Raw genomic sequence first — 20,223 nt, 5'->3', positions numbered from 1 at the left:
TCTGTTTTTCTTGTTTTGATGCATGGAAAAATAAATCATGCAATAGAGGCTTGCATATATCCTCTGTTTCACTAATTCAGCATTATAGGAACAAGGGTTATGTTTGTCTGCAGGCTGTGTCCAAATATTGTTCTAGTAATCGTTGCAGTGTAGCACTGTGCCCTACATCTTACAGTTAAAGATGTTGCCCATCAGCCGTAACAGGTTGGTGGGTCCATGAGAATATAATCTTAAATAGGTTTTATTCAGACTGTACTTCAGTTCTGTTGTTATAGGATTTGTATTATATCTTTATTCGGCAATATCGCTTTTCTTGGTGTGCAGCTGTGCTGACCACTTAAATGTTAGTGAGGACAATGTTGAGTTTGGCGTTTTGATTTTACAGGACAGTGTATTTAGCGTAGATGCTAATCTATGCAGATGTATAAATATTTTGGTTATTTGCTCCATTTGTAATAGCAATCAAGTTACTGCACTATGCTGTAAAGTCTGGTGTTTATCACCTTCCCGTAAATATAAAATAATAAAGACGAGAGAAAATTTGAGGAGCTGGACTGAAGTGTCACCAAGCTGGGTCTAATGACACGTGAGTGACTGCACAGATCTGCTTCATTTGGGTGTTATCAGGTCATAATATGGTTACATCTGCAGTTGGCAAACAGAAACGCTCCGAGTGGCGCTGTGTTCGGCCGCCGTTCTCGCTGCAGCCGCTTGTTCGGCGCCGTCCTAGCTCTCGCGCTTTGGAAGGTAGAGCTCGCGCAAGAAGCGACAGAAATGGCTGACGGAGCGGGTGCCTTCGGATATGGGTAATATATTCTTTTTTTAATTTTTATTTTTTAATGTAAGTTTATTTGAGTATATCAAACTGCTCATTAATATTATTATCTGGAACAGAAAAAAGGACAAAAAACGTTATTAATTTGCTGCTGTTAGGATTAGGAAAAGTGGCTATCTCCTAGCTAACAATTTTCGAGATAGCTAACGCTAGCTGCTGTGGTCATCAACAAATGTTTGCCGTTGCTAGGCCGCTTCAGGGAGGTTGCCGAGGGGTCCTGATACATCGCCAGGTAGCTAGCTAACCTAGCCAACCTACATTTTGCCACTCCTTATGCGTCTTACCAGCGTATATGATAAATGACTAACCCTTTACGATGAAGCACTCTTATGTAATGTAACTAAACTACAGTTTGTATTGCATTTTGTGAGAGTATCAGCGGTGGTAGCAGCAATTGTGACTCCAAGGATACCAGTGTTATAATCTAGCGTTGAAGCTAGCTGTCTAGTTTAATTTAAGGCTGCTAACCAAGGCTATTTAGCTAGATACCTTAATGTGTGAGCAGTTACAGTTAATATTTGCTAGTTAGGTGTCTAGGTAATTTAGATGAAATGCTACACTTATAAGATTAGTTATCGAAGCGCTAGCTAAAGTCATTAGAGTAACACTTGTCCTACAGCTTGTCAGGTAATTAGTAATATAACCTAGGTTAGCTAGCTAATGAGCTATCTAACAGTACATCTAGCTATTTCAGTATCTGTTGACTGGGGACGGTAAGTAGTCTTAAATTAACAAAGAAGACCATCTATATGGTATGACACCGTACAGATAGGTGACATTGGGTTCGCTCACAGTGACCTAGTTAGCTAACTGTTTTATTTTCATGTGTACTCCTCTGCTAGACTTTTAACTAAATTGAATTGCTTATTTGTTTATCCTCGATGCAGTTGTTAGCTAATGTAGCTTACTGATCAACTGCACATTGTAGTGTATGATGAGGTAAAATATGATCTGAAATGAACGGTAGTTCTGAGTTTGTTTAAGTATGAGATATTGAGTGAATTGTAGATCTGGTAGCACTGTGGGCTATTGGGTGTCAAACTGCAACCTTAATTCTCTAGCCAAGGAACCAGACTAGTTCTTGAGAAGCATCAGGTTAATTGTTTGTATTTGGTTTTGGATTTGGCTTTGTCAAAGTTGTTTAAGGCTACAGCTGTAATTTAACACTTGTAACATTCTTTTTGCAGGCTCTGATGCTGGCAGTGCCATTATTGTGATATAAAACTGCATGCACACAAAGGAGACACAGTCAAGAGCCATCATGTCCAAAAGCAAGAGCTCTGAGTCGGTGAAGGTTGTGGTACGCTGTCGCCCTATGAATGACAAAGAGCGCACTGCCAGCTTTGAGAGGGTGGTCTCCATGGATGTGAAGCTAGGCCAGGTTGCAGTGCGTAACCCCAGAGGGGTATCCTCTAATGAGCACCCCAAAGTTTTCACTTTTGATTCAGTCTACGACTGGACTTCAAAGCAGGTCGACCTTTATGATGAGACGTTCAGGCCATTGGTGGACTCTGTTTTACTGGGCTTTAATGGCACCATCTTTGCTTATGGGCAAACGGGCACAGGGAAGACATACACTATGGAAGGGGTGCGCAATGACCCAGAGAGGAGAGGAGTCATCCCCAACTCCTTTGAGCACATTTTCACACACATCTCTCGTTCACAGAACCAGCAGTACCTGGTCAGGGCATCCTACCTGGAAATCTACCAGGAGGAGATCAGGGACCTTCTATCTAAGGACCAGTCACACCGTTTGGAGCTGAAAGAGAGACCAGACACGGGTGTCTACGTCAAAGATCTTTCTTCATTTGTCACTAAAAGTGTTAAGGAGATAGAGCATGTTATGAATGTAGGCAATCAGAATCGTTCAGTTGGTGCCACCAACATGAATGAGCATAGTTCCCGATCGCATGCCATATTTGTCATTACTATCGAGTGTAGTGAGCTGGGACCAGATGGGGAGAACCACATCCGGGTCGGAAAGCTCAACCTGGTTGACCTTGCAGGAAGTGAAAGGCAGACTAAAACGGGTTCCCAGGGTGAACGACTGAAGGAGGCCACTAAGATTAATCTCTCCCTCTCTGCTTTGGGGAATGTTATTTCTGCTCTGGTGGATGGAAAAAGCACACACATTCCATACCGTGATTCTAAACTGACACGACTGCTCCAGGACTCATTGGGAGGAAATGCACGCACAGTCATGGTGGCCAACATTGGTCCTGCCTCATACAATGTGGAGGAGACTCTCACTACACTGCGTTATTCCAACCGTGCCAAGAACATCAAGAACAAACCTCGCATTAATGAAGACCCCAAGGATGCTCTCTTGCGCGAGTTCCAGGAGGAGATTGCCCGTCTGAAGGAGCAGCTGGAGAAAAGATCGGGGAAGAGGAAAAAGAAGAGGAGGAGGAAGAGGGTCGGAGAGGGTGGAGAGGAGCTGGATGACGATGTCGAGGATGAGGATGACTATGAGGATGGGTTGGACGGGGACAAGAACATCGCAGATTATTGGCGTGAGCAGCAGGAAAAGCTGGAGAAGGAGAGGAGTGCCATCATGGAGGACCACAGCCTGGTGGCGGAGGAGAAGCAACGACTGCTCACGGAGAAAGAGAGGAAGATGGACGACTTGCGGAGGGAAAAGGAGGCGTCTGAGATGCTGGCAGCCAAAGTAAAGGTAGCTGGTTGTAGTAGGTTCAGCAATGGCACTCACATTATGGCATCCACCCCCAGACTGGATGCATGAAAGAACATACCTTTTTTAAATGTGTAGCTTGCTTTCGAATAACCACATTTCCCTTTCCGCACTCTAAGGCTATGGAGAGCAAGCTGCTGGTTGGAGGCAAAAACATAGTTGACCACACCAATGAGCAGCAGAGAATGTTGGAACAGAAGAGGCAGGAGATCGCAGAACAGGTAATGCTTCTGGGAAAGCCTTGTGATATGCCTGTAGTAAGCCCAGGCAAGGATCTGGGTGTATCTTCAGAGATGAAAGAAAAGAAATGTATTTGAGCCTCTGAGCTGTATGTGATGGCCCTATTCTAGGAAACTTAGTTTTAGGTGACCTAAAATGGTGACTGAAATGCCTGGCATTATCCTTCCTATTAAAAAGGGAACATAATTTTGCCTTTAGTGCAATTACTCTGTTTTCAATTATTGATTCAATCCAATGACTGATGACTAACATCACTATTACAGTTTTTACTGCAGTATTATAAACTCATTGGACAACAAAAGCAATGCTTAGTTCAAACTGCTCTATATTTTTTGATAATCACCATCCCATGCTTATAGAATACTGGATTATGCTATGCAGTTATGCACAGTTAATTTTGAATCGTCTACTGTGTGTGTGTGTGTGTGTGCGCGCGCGCATATGTTTGAGTAGAAAAGGCGTGAGCGAGAGATGCAGCAAGAGGTGGAGTGTCGTGATGAAGAGACTCTTGAGCTGAAAGAAACATACAGCTCTCTGCAGCAGGAAGTTGACATCAAGACCAAGAAACTGAAAAAGGTATGACAACATGGGCTTGTTTCCCTCAAAATGGATCAGAATCTATTCAAGTTCCCTAATCACTGACATTCCCAGGATGGTGAGAGATGGAGGCCTGATGGGCATCATAATATTGAGGTGGCTGTGTCAGAACAGTTTTGTTGTGTGTAGATTAGGCAAGATCTGATTAGACAAGATCCAGTGCATGTGATGAGTTTTATTTTTAGCTTCAAATTCACCTCTTCCAAATAATTTGGTTCTGGCCAGCCGTCCCAGGAAATCTCAGCCGCCCCCTTTCTCTTTCATACATGACTAGACTTGAGTCATTTACTTCCGCCTGGCTAAGCATGTGCATGCTTCTTGTATTGCTATTGCCATGGTGATTATATCTCCTCTCTCTCTCTCTCTCTCTCTCTCTCTCTCTCTCTCTCTCTCGCTCTGTCAGCTCTTTGCCAAGCTCCAAGCGGTGAAGTCAGAGATTCATGATCTCCAAGAGGACCATATCAGAGAGAGGCAAGAGCTGGAGCAGACCCAGAATGAACTGACCAGAGAGCTCAAACTAAAGTACGAATGCATCCACGTCTCGCGGTGCTTCCTCGGTCCCTCCCTGTTCTAACATGGTTCTGAAAAGCTTTATCAGCCTGTTTTGTAAGGACTGTGCAATATATAGTTTGGTGATGATTGTTATACATATCTTTGGTGGTTTGTCGCACTTATATCTCAGAAGGCTGGAATATGCTGGTGAGCCATCTAACAAATCACAGGGGTGTGTGTGTGTGTGTGTGTGTGGGGGGGGGGGGCATCCTAAACAATGGCAGGTGTTCCAATGAGTGTCTTGTTGGTGTTTTGATGTTTGCACAATGCAGCAAATGTAAATAATTTTGGTCAAAATACAGGCCACACATTGTCTTGTCATATGTCATCAAGGTGGAAACTATTGCAGAGCACATCACAATCACAAAATGTTTTATCACAATATAGTATTTTGTCTATATTGTGCACTTTTGTGCTGTCTTTTTTTCCACTCTCCTTTTTTGTCCCTGCCTTTATTAAGCCATTTTGTGTAAGAATACTCTTTTCCTGTTATTGCTCATCAGTGAGACTGCACTTCTGTTATCTGCATATACCCTATCCTGCTCTTTAAAGCCTATAGCACAAACTAATTTAACTGATCGTGTGGATGTGAGTGCATTTCTGTCTGTCAGTAAAAGATGGTTAGTGTAAATTTTGTAAAGGACAAGATTGTACTAATATTAAAGGACTTGTGCCCTGGTTTAAATCTATGTGACTAGAGTCAGACAGTACAGCTTTACTGCTGACTCACTATGAGCAGTTAAAATCCACAGACCTACGGGATTTCAAATGGTTCTGCTGGGTGTTTGTTTGACGACTGGATTGTTCCCACCAGGCATCTGATCATTGAGAACTTCATCCCGCTAGAGGAGAAGAATAAGATCGTCATGAGGGCTACCTTTGATGAGGAGGATGACACCTGGAAGATGAGACCAATCACACGCATTCAAGAGTATGTAAGCTTTTAAACACCCACTCCATATAGATTCATTGCTGCCTTAGCATACAACTTTAATAGTCAGAGATTGCGTTTACTGCTTGGGACTGGTATTCTTCATAGTGCTCTCTCTCTCACTCTCATTCACGTGCTCAGTGATCAGCAGATGATGACAAGACCGGTGTCTGCTGTGGGCTACCGGAGACCTCTGAGTCAGCACGCCCGCATGGCCATGATGATGCGGCCTGATGCCAGATACAGAGTGCGTCACCATGAGCCGTCCCCCCACCCAACCACGCCACACATCCTCACCCTTCCAGATTGGTGGCTTTTTACATTTTTAATGAGGAATATGTAAAGAAAAAGTACAATATCACTCTCTCTCTTTTGTTCATTCTCTTTAGAGAAGTAGTGTAAATTACAGCATGAAGTCCACAAGGTTTTCAGAGAATTGTAAAGTACCTAAGGTCATTTTGCACAGACCTGTCTGAAACGTTATTTTTCTCCAGAAACCTTTGTGGTCTTCATTGCAATTTTTTCTACATCAGCATATTTAAATCCAGTACAATGGAGTTACTCCCTGGAGACTTCTTCCTGTCCCTACTCACTGCTTCACCTGCATGTCTCAGGCTGAGAACATCCTTATGCTGGAGCTGGACTTGCCCACACGCACCACCAAAGAGTATGAAGAGCCTGTGATCGCTCCCAAGGTGGCGGCAGCCCTAGAGGATGCCCTGAGGGAGGAAGAGGAGATCCAGGTGGATGCCTCGGGCCTTTATGCCAGCATGGCTCCTGGGCCAGGCCTGGACCCCTCTAGTGCCCCTGCCACTGGGGCCTTCGCCAAGAAGCCAAAGTCAGGGTGAGAACTGCTCTCCCTCACCCTGTGCTCACTCTCTCTCTCCCTCCTCCCCCTCTCTCCTGCCTACTGACTGTCTCCTGTACTTAGCATCTCTTTATTTCTAGTTTGTTTGCTTCTTTTAGGTTTTCCTGCTTTAAATAACCACCCTTTTTTCACCCCCATCTCTTTCATAGTCGCCCCAAAACAGGCAAGAAGGTTTGCACCCCAACTTCAGGCCAGAGCCCCTCCAGCTCAGGATCTCCCTTGTATCCCCAGTCACGGGGGCTCGTGCCCAAATGACCACCTCCCTGAACCCCACTCTGCAGTCCCTTCCACCTCCCACACACGCATACGGACAAACCTCAGGAGTTATGGGTTGTGGAGGCAGTGCCCTGGATTACAAGTGGAAGGACAGTGTTAATAAAACTTCTGTCCAGGTTGTTTCAGTGAGGTAGACCCACCACGCTGTCTTCCTCTCCTTGTATGAATCTGATCTGAGACCAGTTCCGTTACTGTGGCAGACGTTATTAGGACCAATTTTCATACTTGCACATTTTTGCTTGCTAGGCTAAAATGCTTATGTTCAACAAGTGCAGAATTAAAATGGCAAACTGAAGCTTCGCTAAGTGAAAGGTGAGAGATTGAGTTTTGCAGCTATGTAGTCTTCGGGCGTCCATGGATGTCCCATGCAGAGAAGAAGGGTTATGTTTTAACTCAGTAATTTCAGTGTGTAGTCTTACAATTGACATATAGCATCCCCGCGGTTAACATGCAGTGGTACACAGATCAGATTCCATGGCTAAGCTTCATGTCTGATCTGTGCACTCTGAATATGTTTGGGTGGGGGTGTATGTGTTAAAAAAAAAAAAGTTCAGAACACAGTTGGTGCTGGCATTACAACAGTACTGTTACATCATATGGTGGGTATGTAGATGTGGGCTATCTCTTTTTTTTTTTTCTCCCAGATGTAGATTTAACAAATTTAAATTGAGTTGAGGATTTTACTAGCTGGGGCCGAGCTGTGTGCTCGTTGCACTCATCATGTGCGCTGTAGTGTTATTTAATGGGCGCGAGAGCACAGGATGTTGCAGGCTCCATCCTCCTCCTGCCCCTCTACCCCCTCCTTCTTGCCCCCACAGGGTTGGGGCTGGGGGGCTGGGGGGCTGGGCCGGGCCTGTGTGTCACTCAGAGCTGGAACCAGTAGATGCTGCTCTGCTTGGCTCACCTGCATTGGAAGAATGAGAGTGGGAAGCTTCATAGGTCAACACACACTGAGACATCAGGGTTCCAAGGTGCCTTACATTCCTTTTTTATGAAAATTGAGAGAGGATGGTATTTTATTTCACCTCCTTTTGGACACTGACCCTTGGAATATACTGATTGTTGTAAATTCTAATCTGAACCCAAGCCTAATGTACTGAGGTAGCAAAGTACAGTAAGGGCAGACCATCACAATTGTGAAATATCACTGTGCTTTCTTCATTAAGAGCATCCGTAGATGGAGGGCCTGTCACCTTGGACAAACTGACAGTCTCATAGACCTGTGTTTAATATGGAAGCCTGCCCTGTAAAAGTTCTGTTTTTGGATGGTCCTTGCATCCATAGAATACTCTCAGCATAAAACATTGGTACTTTTGAGATTCACAATATTGGTCTAATGCAGAGGTATATCTGAATTTATGGTTACTGTACAAAGAAATTACATAAAGGTTACAAAACGCTCATATTCTCTTCCCCCACCCTTTACCTTACCAATAAGGGTAAAGCCATTGCTTGCTGCTACTGTAGGGTTTTGATTAACCCCTGTGACATAGTATACAAGTTATATATAGAAAAATACATCAATTTATAATACTGCTAACTGTCGATGTTAAAAAAAAAAAAAAAAAAGTCAAGACAATTGTCAGTAGATAATTCTTCTATACTCGATGTTAAATGACAAAAAAAGACTGCAGTTATATAGCAACATTTCAATGCTAACTTATTACCCTACTTGTCTGTTTTATATTCAAGCAGCTGTAGATACTCACTTTTATGGTTGTTCTCTTTGGTGTAGAATGTATTGTTTAATTTTTTCCATTTACATATTGTTATTTAATGTTATGTATATTTGCGATTATTATTATTTTTTAATTTCACAAGATTGTTTTGCTGATGTTCCCAAGTGGCTTGAGAATGAACTTTGTTGATGCATCCTAACCTGTGACTGAGAAAGTTACCCTTGTTCTCAAAGCTTTTTGTAATATGTGTGATAGAAAAAGTGAACATGAGAGAGAAAGATATAGATTGTGAGAGTGCTTATGAAATTGTCTATGGTATGTCCATGTATTACTTAAGGTCACTCCCATCCCCTTCTGTGGTTAAATGATTTGTGAAAAATGTCTTTCAACTTGATAGAGGTTAGGGAAATGTATGTTCCTAGTGTAATGCCTGTTACAACTGTTCTATATAGTCAAATCCACTGAACCAATACCTGTTATTTGTTATTTCTTGTCAAACAACCATAAAAAGAGAAAAATATTTGACAATAATGCACTAATTGTTTTTTACCTTGATGAATGCAGGAGTCCTCAGTGTCTTTACCTGTTGGATTTTATTAATATTAAAGAATTATCTACTTAATAGTTATGCTTTTTAAATAATTTTGATTACATAATGTTTTTGTAATGTATTGTCGTCTTTTATTCCCAAGATGGCATGATAGGTCAACAAAAGTGCAGTAGGTAATGTTGTATGAAAGGTGGGTTTTCTCACCTACAAATGCCATTAATGGACACCTATATCTTGCCATGAAGCATGATTGGAGTGTATAGGGTCACTGGGATGTAAAGACTGTGGGGTACTACACCTGATGAGTTTTATTTCTCTGCACCTTTTTAGAGGATGATGTCACTGTTTTGCAACAACTCAAGGAAATCTAGCAAAGCCATAAAACCACAGCATTACCCAGCAACCATACTGTCATCAGAGAGGCTGAATGTTTGCAAAGCCCAGAATAGCTTCAAAGTGCATGTGCAATCTCAGATTTATTTAAAGGCTCTATGCATCACCTATAAGCATACAATTGTTTCAAATCATTTAGATATGCTCTTACTGGATGTTTTCACAACTGATTCATGATGACCTCTTGGATTTAAGGGTGCACCAACCATTGGTCTCATATCCATATTCAAGGAAAAAGAAGGAAAAGCACTTGTATAGAATTCCAGTGTAGCGAGCAGAAACTTGCATTTCTCCATTAAAAATCTGGTGCCCAGAGCTGAGGTTTCCTCACAGAACCAATTACAATAAAGTTAGTAAAAAAAAAAAAAATGCTTTCCTTGGTTTTGGTCAAAAAGTAACATCAACTTTTGGTCTTTTTAACTTTATGTTAAAAAGTTTAAACCTTGTAATATTCCTGAGTAGGGACAAAGCTCCTTAGCATAATTACTCACATCACATTTTAACTTTGAGATGTAGTTGCAATTTTAAGATGGGATGAAAATACATAATTTGTAGTGGGGTAAAAAAGGAGATAAAATGGTATTTAGACAGTATCACTGTCATAAAAGATAATAAAGCTCATGATATAACAGAAAATACAGTGCTGTCCACACAGATGAATGTGTGGAGGAATCTTGGGGGAACAGTACATAATTCATTTACAGCAAACTGCTCTGCATGTCATTAGAAGTGTGTAGCCTGACATCACGATGCTCAAACGTACCATTACCCCCACAGGAAGTCAGATTCACACAGTGTGGAGTGTTAAATCATAGCACTACAAACCTGTATACTGATAAAATGCATGCATGCAAATAGCATCCAGTACCTTATTAGGAGAACATAGTTCAACAGTGGAGGGCTGACTTTGAGGTCTTTCATAAAGCTATAGAAAAATATACAATACTTTTGTCCACCACATCAATCCTGGCAAATATTCCAAAGCGATGCTACTCTCAGCTAAGTGAATGCAACATGCTCTACTCTCACGCAAGTCTTCCATGAAGGTAACATAAACCCATTTGAACACTGAAGCTAAAAGGGAGGCAGATACAGCTAAAATCTGGGATGAAAATCTTTAGAAGAAGCTCAAAAATGAGCTTAAACAAACATAATAGAGAAGATTAACCGAGTCCACACAGTCCTGCATTTACAACTATGTCGAGCTGTTTTGATTCTCGGAGGGACGGCAAATAATGCGAGTACCATGCTGAAGATACTCGGGCCAGGGCCGTTCAGGTAGTGGTCAGGGCAGGCTGTGCAGGCGAGACGGGCTTCTGGATTGTGGATTCCTCAGCTTTCCTGCAGCTTATTTGTCGCGGTAATACAGCAGATACATCTTGAGCGGCTCAGGCAAGGGCAGTCCCAGGATCCGCTCCCTCAGCAGATTGGCGGGCGGTTCGATTCTCGTGCACGCCCCCTTCGCCTTCTCCCCGTCTCCACCCGCCCCCTCCTCGTCTACCTCGGGCAGGTCCTCGCCGGCCCCTGCTCGGCGGCAGGCCCGCTCATCTTCCTCCTCTGCCTCTTCCTCTTCCTCCTCCTCCTCCTCTTCCACCCCACCGGGGTAGGCGCAGTCGACGGTGGGCACGGCTGAGTCACGCAGGGCCGCGGAGCCGACGCACTGGCGGTAGAATCGGCGACAGAAGCGGCGGCGCTCGAAGCGGGGCCCGTAGCGGTGCATGGCCCGCGCGCCCGGGAACGACACCCGACGCTTGGCCCGCCCCTCGCCCATCGTCGGCTGCCGCAGGGTGTGACGGATGGAGATGCGCGCTAGGTCCTGCAGAGTCCTCACCTCGAAGACAGCTGTGCCGCAGGGACACACACCACAGAGGAGCAAACAAGACAGAGACATTAAAATTGCAGGCATACATATATCATACTAGACATTTACATGCAATATGACATTATAGTATTATACATTCAAATATTTAACCATATGAAGCTATTTTACTGCACTTGTGCCCAATTCCAGTGTTGCAGACCACATGCATTGTTCATTTGGTTCACCTGGTAATGGCAGGTGCCATGAAACACCAAATGTGTGCAATACATGAGACTCTCAGGGCTCTACTGTGAACCACACACCCAGAAAACGTGTGCTAGTGTCATTTTTTTTTTTTTTAAGTACAGAACATGAATTTTGCTCCAAATTGATAAAAACAGTGCTTGTCATGCCGCCGGGGCACTCACGCAGTGGTACGCTCTGCCCTCTGCCATTGATGCTTTGCTTGGGCTGCACCAGTGGGGCAAAGGTCACAGCAATGATCTTCTTGGTCTCCCAGGAGTTTTGACCCGTGCGGGTGATCTTGGTCAGCTGCAAGGCACAAGAGCCACAGGGTAAGGCATCAGGAAACATTGACACACTCAGCCGAACATCAAAAGATGAAAGAAAGCTCTGAATAAACATTAAATGATAAAGATGTCAAACGTATACTCTGACCACCAAAATCAGTTCTTGAATGTGGCAGTCACAATAATGCCATGGACACTGTACAATATGCATTATATTTACAGTTTTATATTGCAAAATTACTGTATATCAACATGCCATGTCACAACATTGGGATAGTAAATACATTCTTAGCAGACATATTCAAAGCAAATGGATTTTCCAGTCCACAGACTGCTGTGGGTATTATCCTTCTTCCATTTATATAAAAACCAACAAATGATGGGATGCCTATACATAAATCTTAAAATACAGGTTTTACCAATATATGATGTGTGCAGTATCTGGCTTTTCTTTTATTAAAGAGTGATCAATGAATAATAAAATATATTAAATACTAAATATTTTGTGAATTTTTGAACATTATATTGATATGGCAGGCTGATATTAGTCTCAATAGATCCTTTGCTTGAGCCCCTAAAAATGATGCCTCAACGGCATCTCGGCTTTGCCATGTGGGGACGGCAGGAGGGAGGGAAGTCTTTCAGCTGCCCGAGAGCTAAGGAGTCCACTTTACAATGATTTCATGTCAATCAATCATCCTGTGACCAATCAAAGGCCAGGAAGTCATTCCAGTTATAAGGTCCAGTCTAAGAATAATTTGGATAGGATTGTTATACAGATGATGCATGATCTTGTTAGATCAAGACCCTCACCTGTTTTGATGCACCTGCCACAAAACATTTGTATACTTAATGTTAAGGGTTTCCTTTTGCATTCTGTTTTCTGAATTTTGTAGTCAAGCTAAAACTTTACAGGAAAACTATGTTAGAAAAATAAAATAAAAATCATGTTTGAAGGAGTCGGCTAAAAATGTGCCCTGAAAATGACCCCACCACCTGCACACAGTGCTATGCCATATTTATATGGGTATATGCCAACCTTCTCCTCCAGGGGGAGCACCAAGATTCCGCCAACCTTCAACAGGTTCTTCATGTAGTTCTCATACTCTTTCTGAACCCCGGCCCCACAGTACACTCTGTCGTACTCTCGGCAGTCTGGAGGAATCTCCAGACAGTTGCCCACCACGAATGAGGGCTCGCAGAACTCAAACCTGCAAATGTACCATCAGGAGACAAAAAAGAACCAAATATAACTGTACCACTGCAACATAAGTCTGTATGAAAAGTCACAAAAGAACATTTCATTAAACACCAGACTTTACATAAAAAAAAGTTTTTACTTTTATAATATATTAAAAATATATTTTTGTCAGTTTTACCCGGTTCTGGCCAACTGAATAGGTCTTTTGCAACCGGTGCAGCCTAATGCATGGCTCTGATCCGAGGGGGAAGAGACATTTTAAGCCACCCAGTGAGAGCACACACATACAAGATTTCTGCTCCTTATTATTGCCTCACCTAACAAGTTTACTTAAAAACCTTGAGGCAGTAATTCAGTAGTCTTGCATAAGGAAAAGTATACAAATGAATAAATAAGCCAGTGTCAAAAAGTTACTTCATGCATGTGCATGCACACTTGCAAGACACTATTATAGGTGGAAATTCTACACTCTGAATGGTGCCAAGACATACAAACACTTTGCCAGGGATTTTCCCAAGGAAAGCTTAAAGTGCCCTGCTGCAGGTAGCTCACTTGTCAAAACTGTCACTGGTTTTGATGAAGTAGTCGAGTTTCTGGTAGGCATACTCCACAACGTCTGCATGCAGTTCCACACCATGGTTCACCCCGAATGAACCTGCAGACACCCGCAAAAATGGAATGCAATGGGGCTTCTCAATGTGTCTGCAATGTGCACCACACTTTGTAGCCATAAGCGTATAATCTCGTCACAGATGCACACGGTGGAATTCTGGTCCACCAGAAACCTACACACTGCCTCTTTAAAACTGGGCCTTGGAGCCAACTCACCCAGGATGAGGCCCACCATGGTACTGAGGTAGCCCGTGCCACTCCCTAGGTTCAGAAAAGACAGGCGGGGCTGGAGGTCTAGGGCCTCCATCACCTCAGAGTAGATGCATGGCGCAGAGAGGTGGAGGTTGCCGTGCCTCCAGGCCAGGTCCTTGTAGGCGCTGTCCCGGTACTCCTCAAGGTAGTAGTCAGCGCGGTCAATGGCTCGGAAGGCACGCTCCACCAGTTCTGAGCGAATATAGTGGGCCTCCTTCAGGTTGTCGATGAGTTCATCGTTGTCCTCTCCGGCGCTGACAGCCCCACCCATGGTGAATGGAGAGAGCTTCTAGGGTTGCACCGGCACAGGGTTTATCGCCGTCTGTGCAAAAACATATATTTGAAAATGTTTTAATAAAATGATTGCATAATTTTATAATTATAGTAAGGCTAAAAAGTAGAACAACTCAAATTGAAACTTGAAAACTACCGTGTTTCTAGTCATTGATAAATGACGAAATAATATAAACTGATAATATAACTGATGAATAAATTATATGAGTGACATAAGCAGGCCCCTGAGCAAAACACTTAACCCTCAACTGCTCAAGTTGTGTTCAGTCATAATTGCAAGATGCTTTGGATAAAAGCATGAGATAATGCTGTAAAACTTTATAGTTTTATATTTTATGTTAAGTGTGTCATAGGCTGTCAGGAATGGAAATTCATTTTAGGTCCGAATAACAAACATATTTTAATAAAATAACTCAAAGAATAAAACTTAGAATATTAGCTGCCAAATAAGATGTTGCTTAATTTTATAGCATGACAACTGTCAGGGATGGAACATAAGAATAAGATAAAAAGCAGCAAACATAGCAAACATAGTTCTGCTTTTATTCATCATGAGAGGATGTGTTGATCATTCTATTTCTGGATGTCAAACAATACCTAGTGCAAAGTGACACAGTCCAAACTCTTGCCTGTGACCCTATTTAGACCAGAAGGGTGTCAATTGTTTGGCAGTCAGGCAGACTGCCCAAACTTTGTTTGACCCAGCGTGAGCTCAGCTCAGAGCTATTCAAATAAAGTTTCCTTTGGGGCACCACCAAATGGCCCCGTGCACAATGAACCACTTGATGCCTTCAAGGCTTCACAACCAAGTGCGACTGGCCAGTCCTTCAATCTTGCAATACTGTGCTGAGGATGGCACGCATTGCCGATTAACAGTGTAAGTATTGCTAGTAATGGTCAGTTTGAATGAACTGGACGACTCACAGAATTATATGCGATATGCAAGAACAATACGTCATATCTGTAGATTAGAAGAAGACTGACTGTTGTCCATGAATATCGTTCATGGATCCTTTACACTCCTGATGACGCATGACAACCATCATGGAATTTAAATGAATTTACGTCCAGCACGTGACGTTTGTGGCGCTGCAGTACTTTGCCAGCTTGTTGAAAATGTGCTTCTTGTGTTGTCAAAATAGAAGCAGAATAAAACCGCTATAACACGGTCACGACGAGACTTATTTACACGAAGGAGAAGTGGGGCGACGCTCGAGAGGTTTCCCTTCAACAACGTGGCCGTATTTCCAACCAAGAACTCAGTTGGTTAAAATGTCACAATGACCACATCGGTATTCGGTAGAAAAAAATCAGTAAATGCACGAGCGAGAAAATATGCAGTTCTCAAGATCATATGTACCACTAAATCAGTAAAACAAAAGAAAATAACGGGTAGACGTCTGCTTCCTGATGAGGGGGAAATCTCTCCGCAACCACCGACAAAAACAAGAATCTGAGTACACACAGGCACTGCCAACCCAAACGTAGTCTTCCATTTGCCCTTACCGTGTGATTCTGGAAATCGTCAGATGTTTCATGCAAACCAGTACCGTATCTGTCCATCGATTATATTATTACGCATTTCCAGGTTTTACTAGGGCATATTTACGACCAGAAAACAACAACGTTGAACTTAGCTGTGAAAAAATGACGCGATGTAAACACAAAACAGCTGACGCACTGACGTCACACGCACGAAGGCGTCAGATGAAGTGGCCAGATGAGCGTTTGTAAAACACCCAACACCCTTCAAGAGAGGAGTTCTGGCAAGCCAGATTACACCTGTTTGATTCTGCATGTGGTTTTCAGGATAATATTTACATATCTTGTTACTGGCCGAATACAACTTAGTCCAATGTAGTAAGTATTGTGGCTGCAGGTTGCATCAAGTCAGATTGCAAACTAACAGAAAGTCCAGATGGGATAAAGTGTGATTAGCCTGGGAGTAATATGATATGTCGATGGCTCTTTTGGTCCATTTTCTCCATAGAAATATTTTTGAACCATAACAGCACCAACAACAATAAAATATTTAATGTATAATGCACAGTCACAGTACAAACTAAATATGTACAGTAAGGGCCTCCAACAGAGTGAAAAGAAGAGCGAATATACTGAAAAAAAGAGAAAGGGTTTAAACTGTGAGTAAAAAGTAGACAGTGATAAACAGCCTCGGAGATAGTGGAAAAGAGTCCCACAGTTTGGGGGCCATGTTACTGAAAGGTCTGCCCCAACAGGCTAGGAGTCTAAGACCTGAGAGTGCAGGGGAGTAGAGATACATTATATATGGATTAAAACATTAGTAAAGGTTAAAACATGTGCTCAGTGGCCACTTTATTAGGTTTGCTTGTTCTATTGCTGTGACTAACAAGCTTGTTTTGTTTACATTCGCTGCTAATTTGAACTCCAGGCATAATTCTATTAATGTATTCAAAACTTAAAAGTCTTGTACTCTTAGTCATGTCAGTCTTTTAACTTTTTCTGTGGATGGATATACCTCTATAAATCCATTAGGGAATTCTAATGCAACATGTCTGCATCACTGGCGTTAAGTCAGGCTTGCTCAGTGTGAGCGTTGGACATATGAAGTGAAGCTTTCAGTTTATCACTCAGTTTATGTCCCCATCTTCACCTATGGTCATGAACTCTGGGTAATGACCAAATAAAACAAAATGGCAGATACAAGTGTCTGAAATTAACTTTCTCTGCTGGATAGTGTGATTCACTCTCTGTGAAAGGAACCAGTTCAGGTGGTCTGGACCTCTAGCAAAGATGCCTCCTGGTTGCCTCCTGCTGGAGGTCTACCAGGCACAATATACTTATATACATGCTGATGACAATGATGGCAGCGATGATGATGATGATGATTAGGTACTATTAGGTACGGATAAATAACATTTATTTATAATACTGACTGAATGAGACATTAAAATATTTCTGGTTTAATTATTTGTCAACTACCTGAAAGTCACTCTTCATTCAACACTTATTATTCACATAAACACACCCCTTCCTTGTGTTGCCTTTTTAAAAATATATATTTACATTTACAGTATTTGATAGGCACTCTTATCTTGAGCAACTTACATATTTATCAGTATGACAGCATGTATAAGTCTGTGTTCCTCATGAACCAACCCCATGACCTTGGTGCTACTAGCTTGATGCTCTACTTACTCTGTCTTCTTGCTCAGTGAGCTACAAAGGCTTAAAAAATGAAATCTGAAGTTTAAAAATGTCTACGATATAGATGTTTTATTTAAATTCCATTTACACCCTCTCCTAGTAATAAGGAGAAGTAATTGACTTAATGAGAGCTTTGCAGCTGCTCTGCTATTCTAGCTGTCAACCCCCCTCACCTCCTTTAGTGCGTAGCCTCCACTGGCAGGAAGCTGCTTGGTGGCACCTTCCAGAGCACCAGGTGGTGCTGTTGAGGCAGGTGACCCACCACAGGGGCTAAGGGAAATCCAGGTCAGGAACATCCCACTCAGTCCTACTCTGTGCATGGGCGCTGTTTGGCTCTTCTACGTGGCGAGATTCGTCCTTGCTATGCATGGTAACGTCTGGATACCATGCACCATCTAGAAGAGGCAGCCCTGGCTTCACTCTGGGTTTTCAGCATGTTATCTTTACTCCTTGGGGGCTGGGAAGGGAGGAGGCGAGGCAAATACTGACTCCATTCCTGCCGTCACTGGTTGTCATCTGGATCATAGGAATCGCATGTACTGTGGCTTGCTAGTCCATAAGGTAATGGCTCTGTAGTGGGAGAGCATGTTTGTAAAGGTCCAAACCCTCCCCTATCTAGACATACTTTCCAATCTAGAATGACAGTAGAATTCCTACCTGTATCTGTCTTCTTAGAGATGATTATTGCAGTGAACAATATAGCTGGGTTGGCGAAATACTAAATGAAGTGTAGTGAATGTAGCCTTCAAATCCGAAAACAATGGTTTTTCCTTAATACCAGCAGAGGTCAGCATGTAATAGCTTGTCAACTGACAACAGAAAAATGTCTTTCATTTTCCAGGCTGGGTTGCTGAGCAGGCATAGAGAGGAAGGGGCCAGTACATTGCAAAGACCACATCTATCTACATGCTTTGCATCATTTTAATATTTACATTTAGAATGACCTCAACACACCAATAGACCCTAAGCAAAACTTATTAATAAGTGGTTCCTTAGTAACAATTCCTAATGATGTGAGGGTCTTGGCTACAATCTCCAGGGGGTCTTCACTTATAATCCCTGTTGACATTGTGCCCAGGGTATCTTAAGACTTCTATTTTTCTGTTCATTGGTTTAATTAATTGCCACCCAAAGAGATTCCTTGTATACAAAAAATAAAAATAACTTATTATTGTTAAAATTTATACTTATATAGCATGCCAAAATATTCTTAGTGAAATAATTGCAACAATTAATGGTGTTTTATTACACCATTATTAAAGTAGTCATTTGCCATCATAGCATAATCTTGCTAATACCCTATTCCACTTACTGGTTTCTATAAGAATGTGTGTAAGGTTTATCATATATGCCACTGATTGGTTTCTATAAGAATGTGTATAAGGTTTATCATATATGACACTGATTGGTTTCTATAAGAATGTGCGTAAGGTTTATCATATGTGCCACTGATTGGTTTCTATAAGAATGTGCGTAAGGTTTATCATATGTGCCACTGATTGGTTTCTATAAGAATGTGTGTAAGGTTTATCATATATGACACTGATTGGTTTCTATAAGAATGTGCGTAAGGTTTATCATATATGACACTGATTGGTTTCTATAAGAATGTGCGTAAGGTTTATCATATATGACACTGATTGGTTTCTATAAGAATGTGCGTAAGGTTTATCATATATGACACTGATTGGTTTCTATAAGAATGTGCGTAAGGTTTATCATATATGACACTGATTGGTTTCTATAAGAATGTGCGTAAGGTTTATCATATATGACACTGATTGGTTTCTATAAGAATGTGCGTAAGGTTTATCATATATGACACTGATTGGTTTCTATAAGAATGTGCGTAAGGTTTATCATATATGACACTGATTGGTTTCTATAAGAATGTGCGTAAGGTTTATCATATGTGCCACTGATTGGTTTCTATAAGAATGTGCGTAAGGTTTATCATATGTGCCACTGATTGGTTTCTATAAGAATGTGCGTAAGGTTTATCATATGTGCCACTGATTGGTTTCTATAAGAATGTGCGTAAAGTTTATCATATGTGCCACTGATTGGTTTCTATAAGAATGTGCATAAGGTTTATCATATATGACACTGATTGGTTTCTATAAGAATGTGCGTAAGGTTTATCATATATGACACTGATTGGTTTCTATAAGAACGTGCGTAAGGTTTATCATATGTGCCACTGATTGGTTTCTATAAGAATTTGCGTAAGGTTTATCATATGTGCCACTGATTGGTTTCTATAAGAATGTGCGTAAGGTTTATCATATGTGCCACTGATTGGTTTCTATAAGAATGTGCGTAAGGTTTATCATATATGACACTGATTGGTTTCTATAAGAATGTGCGTAAGGTTTATCATATGTGACACTGATTGGTTTCTATAAGAATGTGCGTAAGGTTTATCATATGTGCCACTGATTGGTTTCTATAAGAATGTGCGTAAGGTTTATCATATGTGCCACTGATTGGTTTCTATAAGAATGTGCGTAAGGTTTATCATATGTGCCACTGATTGGTTTCTATAAGAATGTGCGTAAGGTTTATCATATGTGCCACTGATTGGTCAGCTTTTCTTTGCTGTCTTCCATCTCTTCCATCTTTTTGATTGAGCAGTTTATGTACAATAATGTCCTGGAAGGTCCTAATAAGGTCATGCTCCACATCTGCAACTTCCTAATACCAGTATAGCCACATTAAAACATACAGCATGTAC

General features: G+C 41.9%; 2 protein-coding genes across 3 annotated transcripts; one reads left to right on the top strand and one right to left on the bottom strand.

Moving 5' to 3' along the window:
* The first annotated feature begins 670 nt into the window (after positions 1 to 670).
* kif3b (kinesin family member 3B) lies at positions 671 to 9,638 on the top strand. 2 transcript variants are annotated; one of them, XM_027006954.3, is made up of 9 exons: positions 671 to 806; positions 2,023 to 3,509; positions 3,647 to 3,748; positions 4,221 to 4,343; positions 4,768 to 4,886; positions 5,731 to 5,847; positions 5,989 to 6,094; positions 6,462 to 6,691; positions 6,865 to 9,638. In XM_027006954.3, exons 2-9 carry the CDS (start codon positions 2,064 to 2,066, stop codon positions 6,968 to 6,970), a joined length of 2,349 nt encoding a protein of 782 aa, XP_026862755.2. In that variant the 5' UTR covers positions 671 to 806; positions 2,023 to 2,063; the 3' UTR covers positions 6,971 to 9,638. The 2 variants fall into 2 exon arrangements, with proteins under 2 accessions (XP_026862755.2, XP_081562941.1); XM_081706815.1 differs by lacking the exons at positions 6,462 to 6,691; positions 6,865 to 9,638 and having other exon boundaries at positions 5,731 to 5,851.
* A 39-nt stretch (positions 9,639 to 9,677) lies between these two features.
* Positions 9,678 to 15,983, bottom strand: pcmtd2b (protein-L-isoaspartate (D-aspartate) O-methyltransferase domain containing 2b). Its single transcript, XM_027006955.3, has 6 exons — positions 15,810 to 15,983; positions 13,974 to 14,331; positions 13,698 to 13,800; positions 12,984 to 13,155; positions 11,843 to 11,966; positions 9,678 to 11,455 (listed from the first exon to the last, which is right to left on the bottom strand). Exons 2-6 carry the CDS (start codon positions 14,278 to 14,280, stop codon positions 10,962 to 10,964), a joined length of 1,200 nt encoding a protein of 399 aa, XP_026862756.2. The 5' UTR covers positions 14,281 to 14,331; positions 15,810 to 15,983; the 3' UTR covers positions 9,678 to 10,961.
* Positions 15,984 to 20,223: the final 4,240 nt, after the last annotated feature.

Source organism: Electrophorus electricus, chromosome 24 (genome assembly GCF_041902795.1).
Source record: "Electrophorus electricus isolate QZ-2024a chromosome 24, ASM4190279v1, whole genome shotgun sequence".
NCBI lineage: Eukaryota > Metazoa > Chordata > Actinopteri > Gymnotiformes > Gymnotidae > Electrophorus > Electrophorus electricus.
This window is presented reverse-complemented; position numbering and strand designations above follow the sequence as displayed.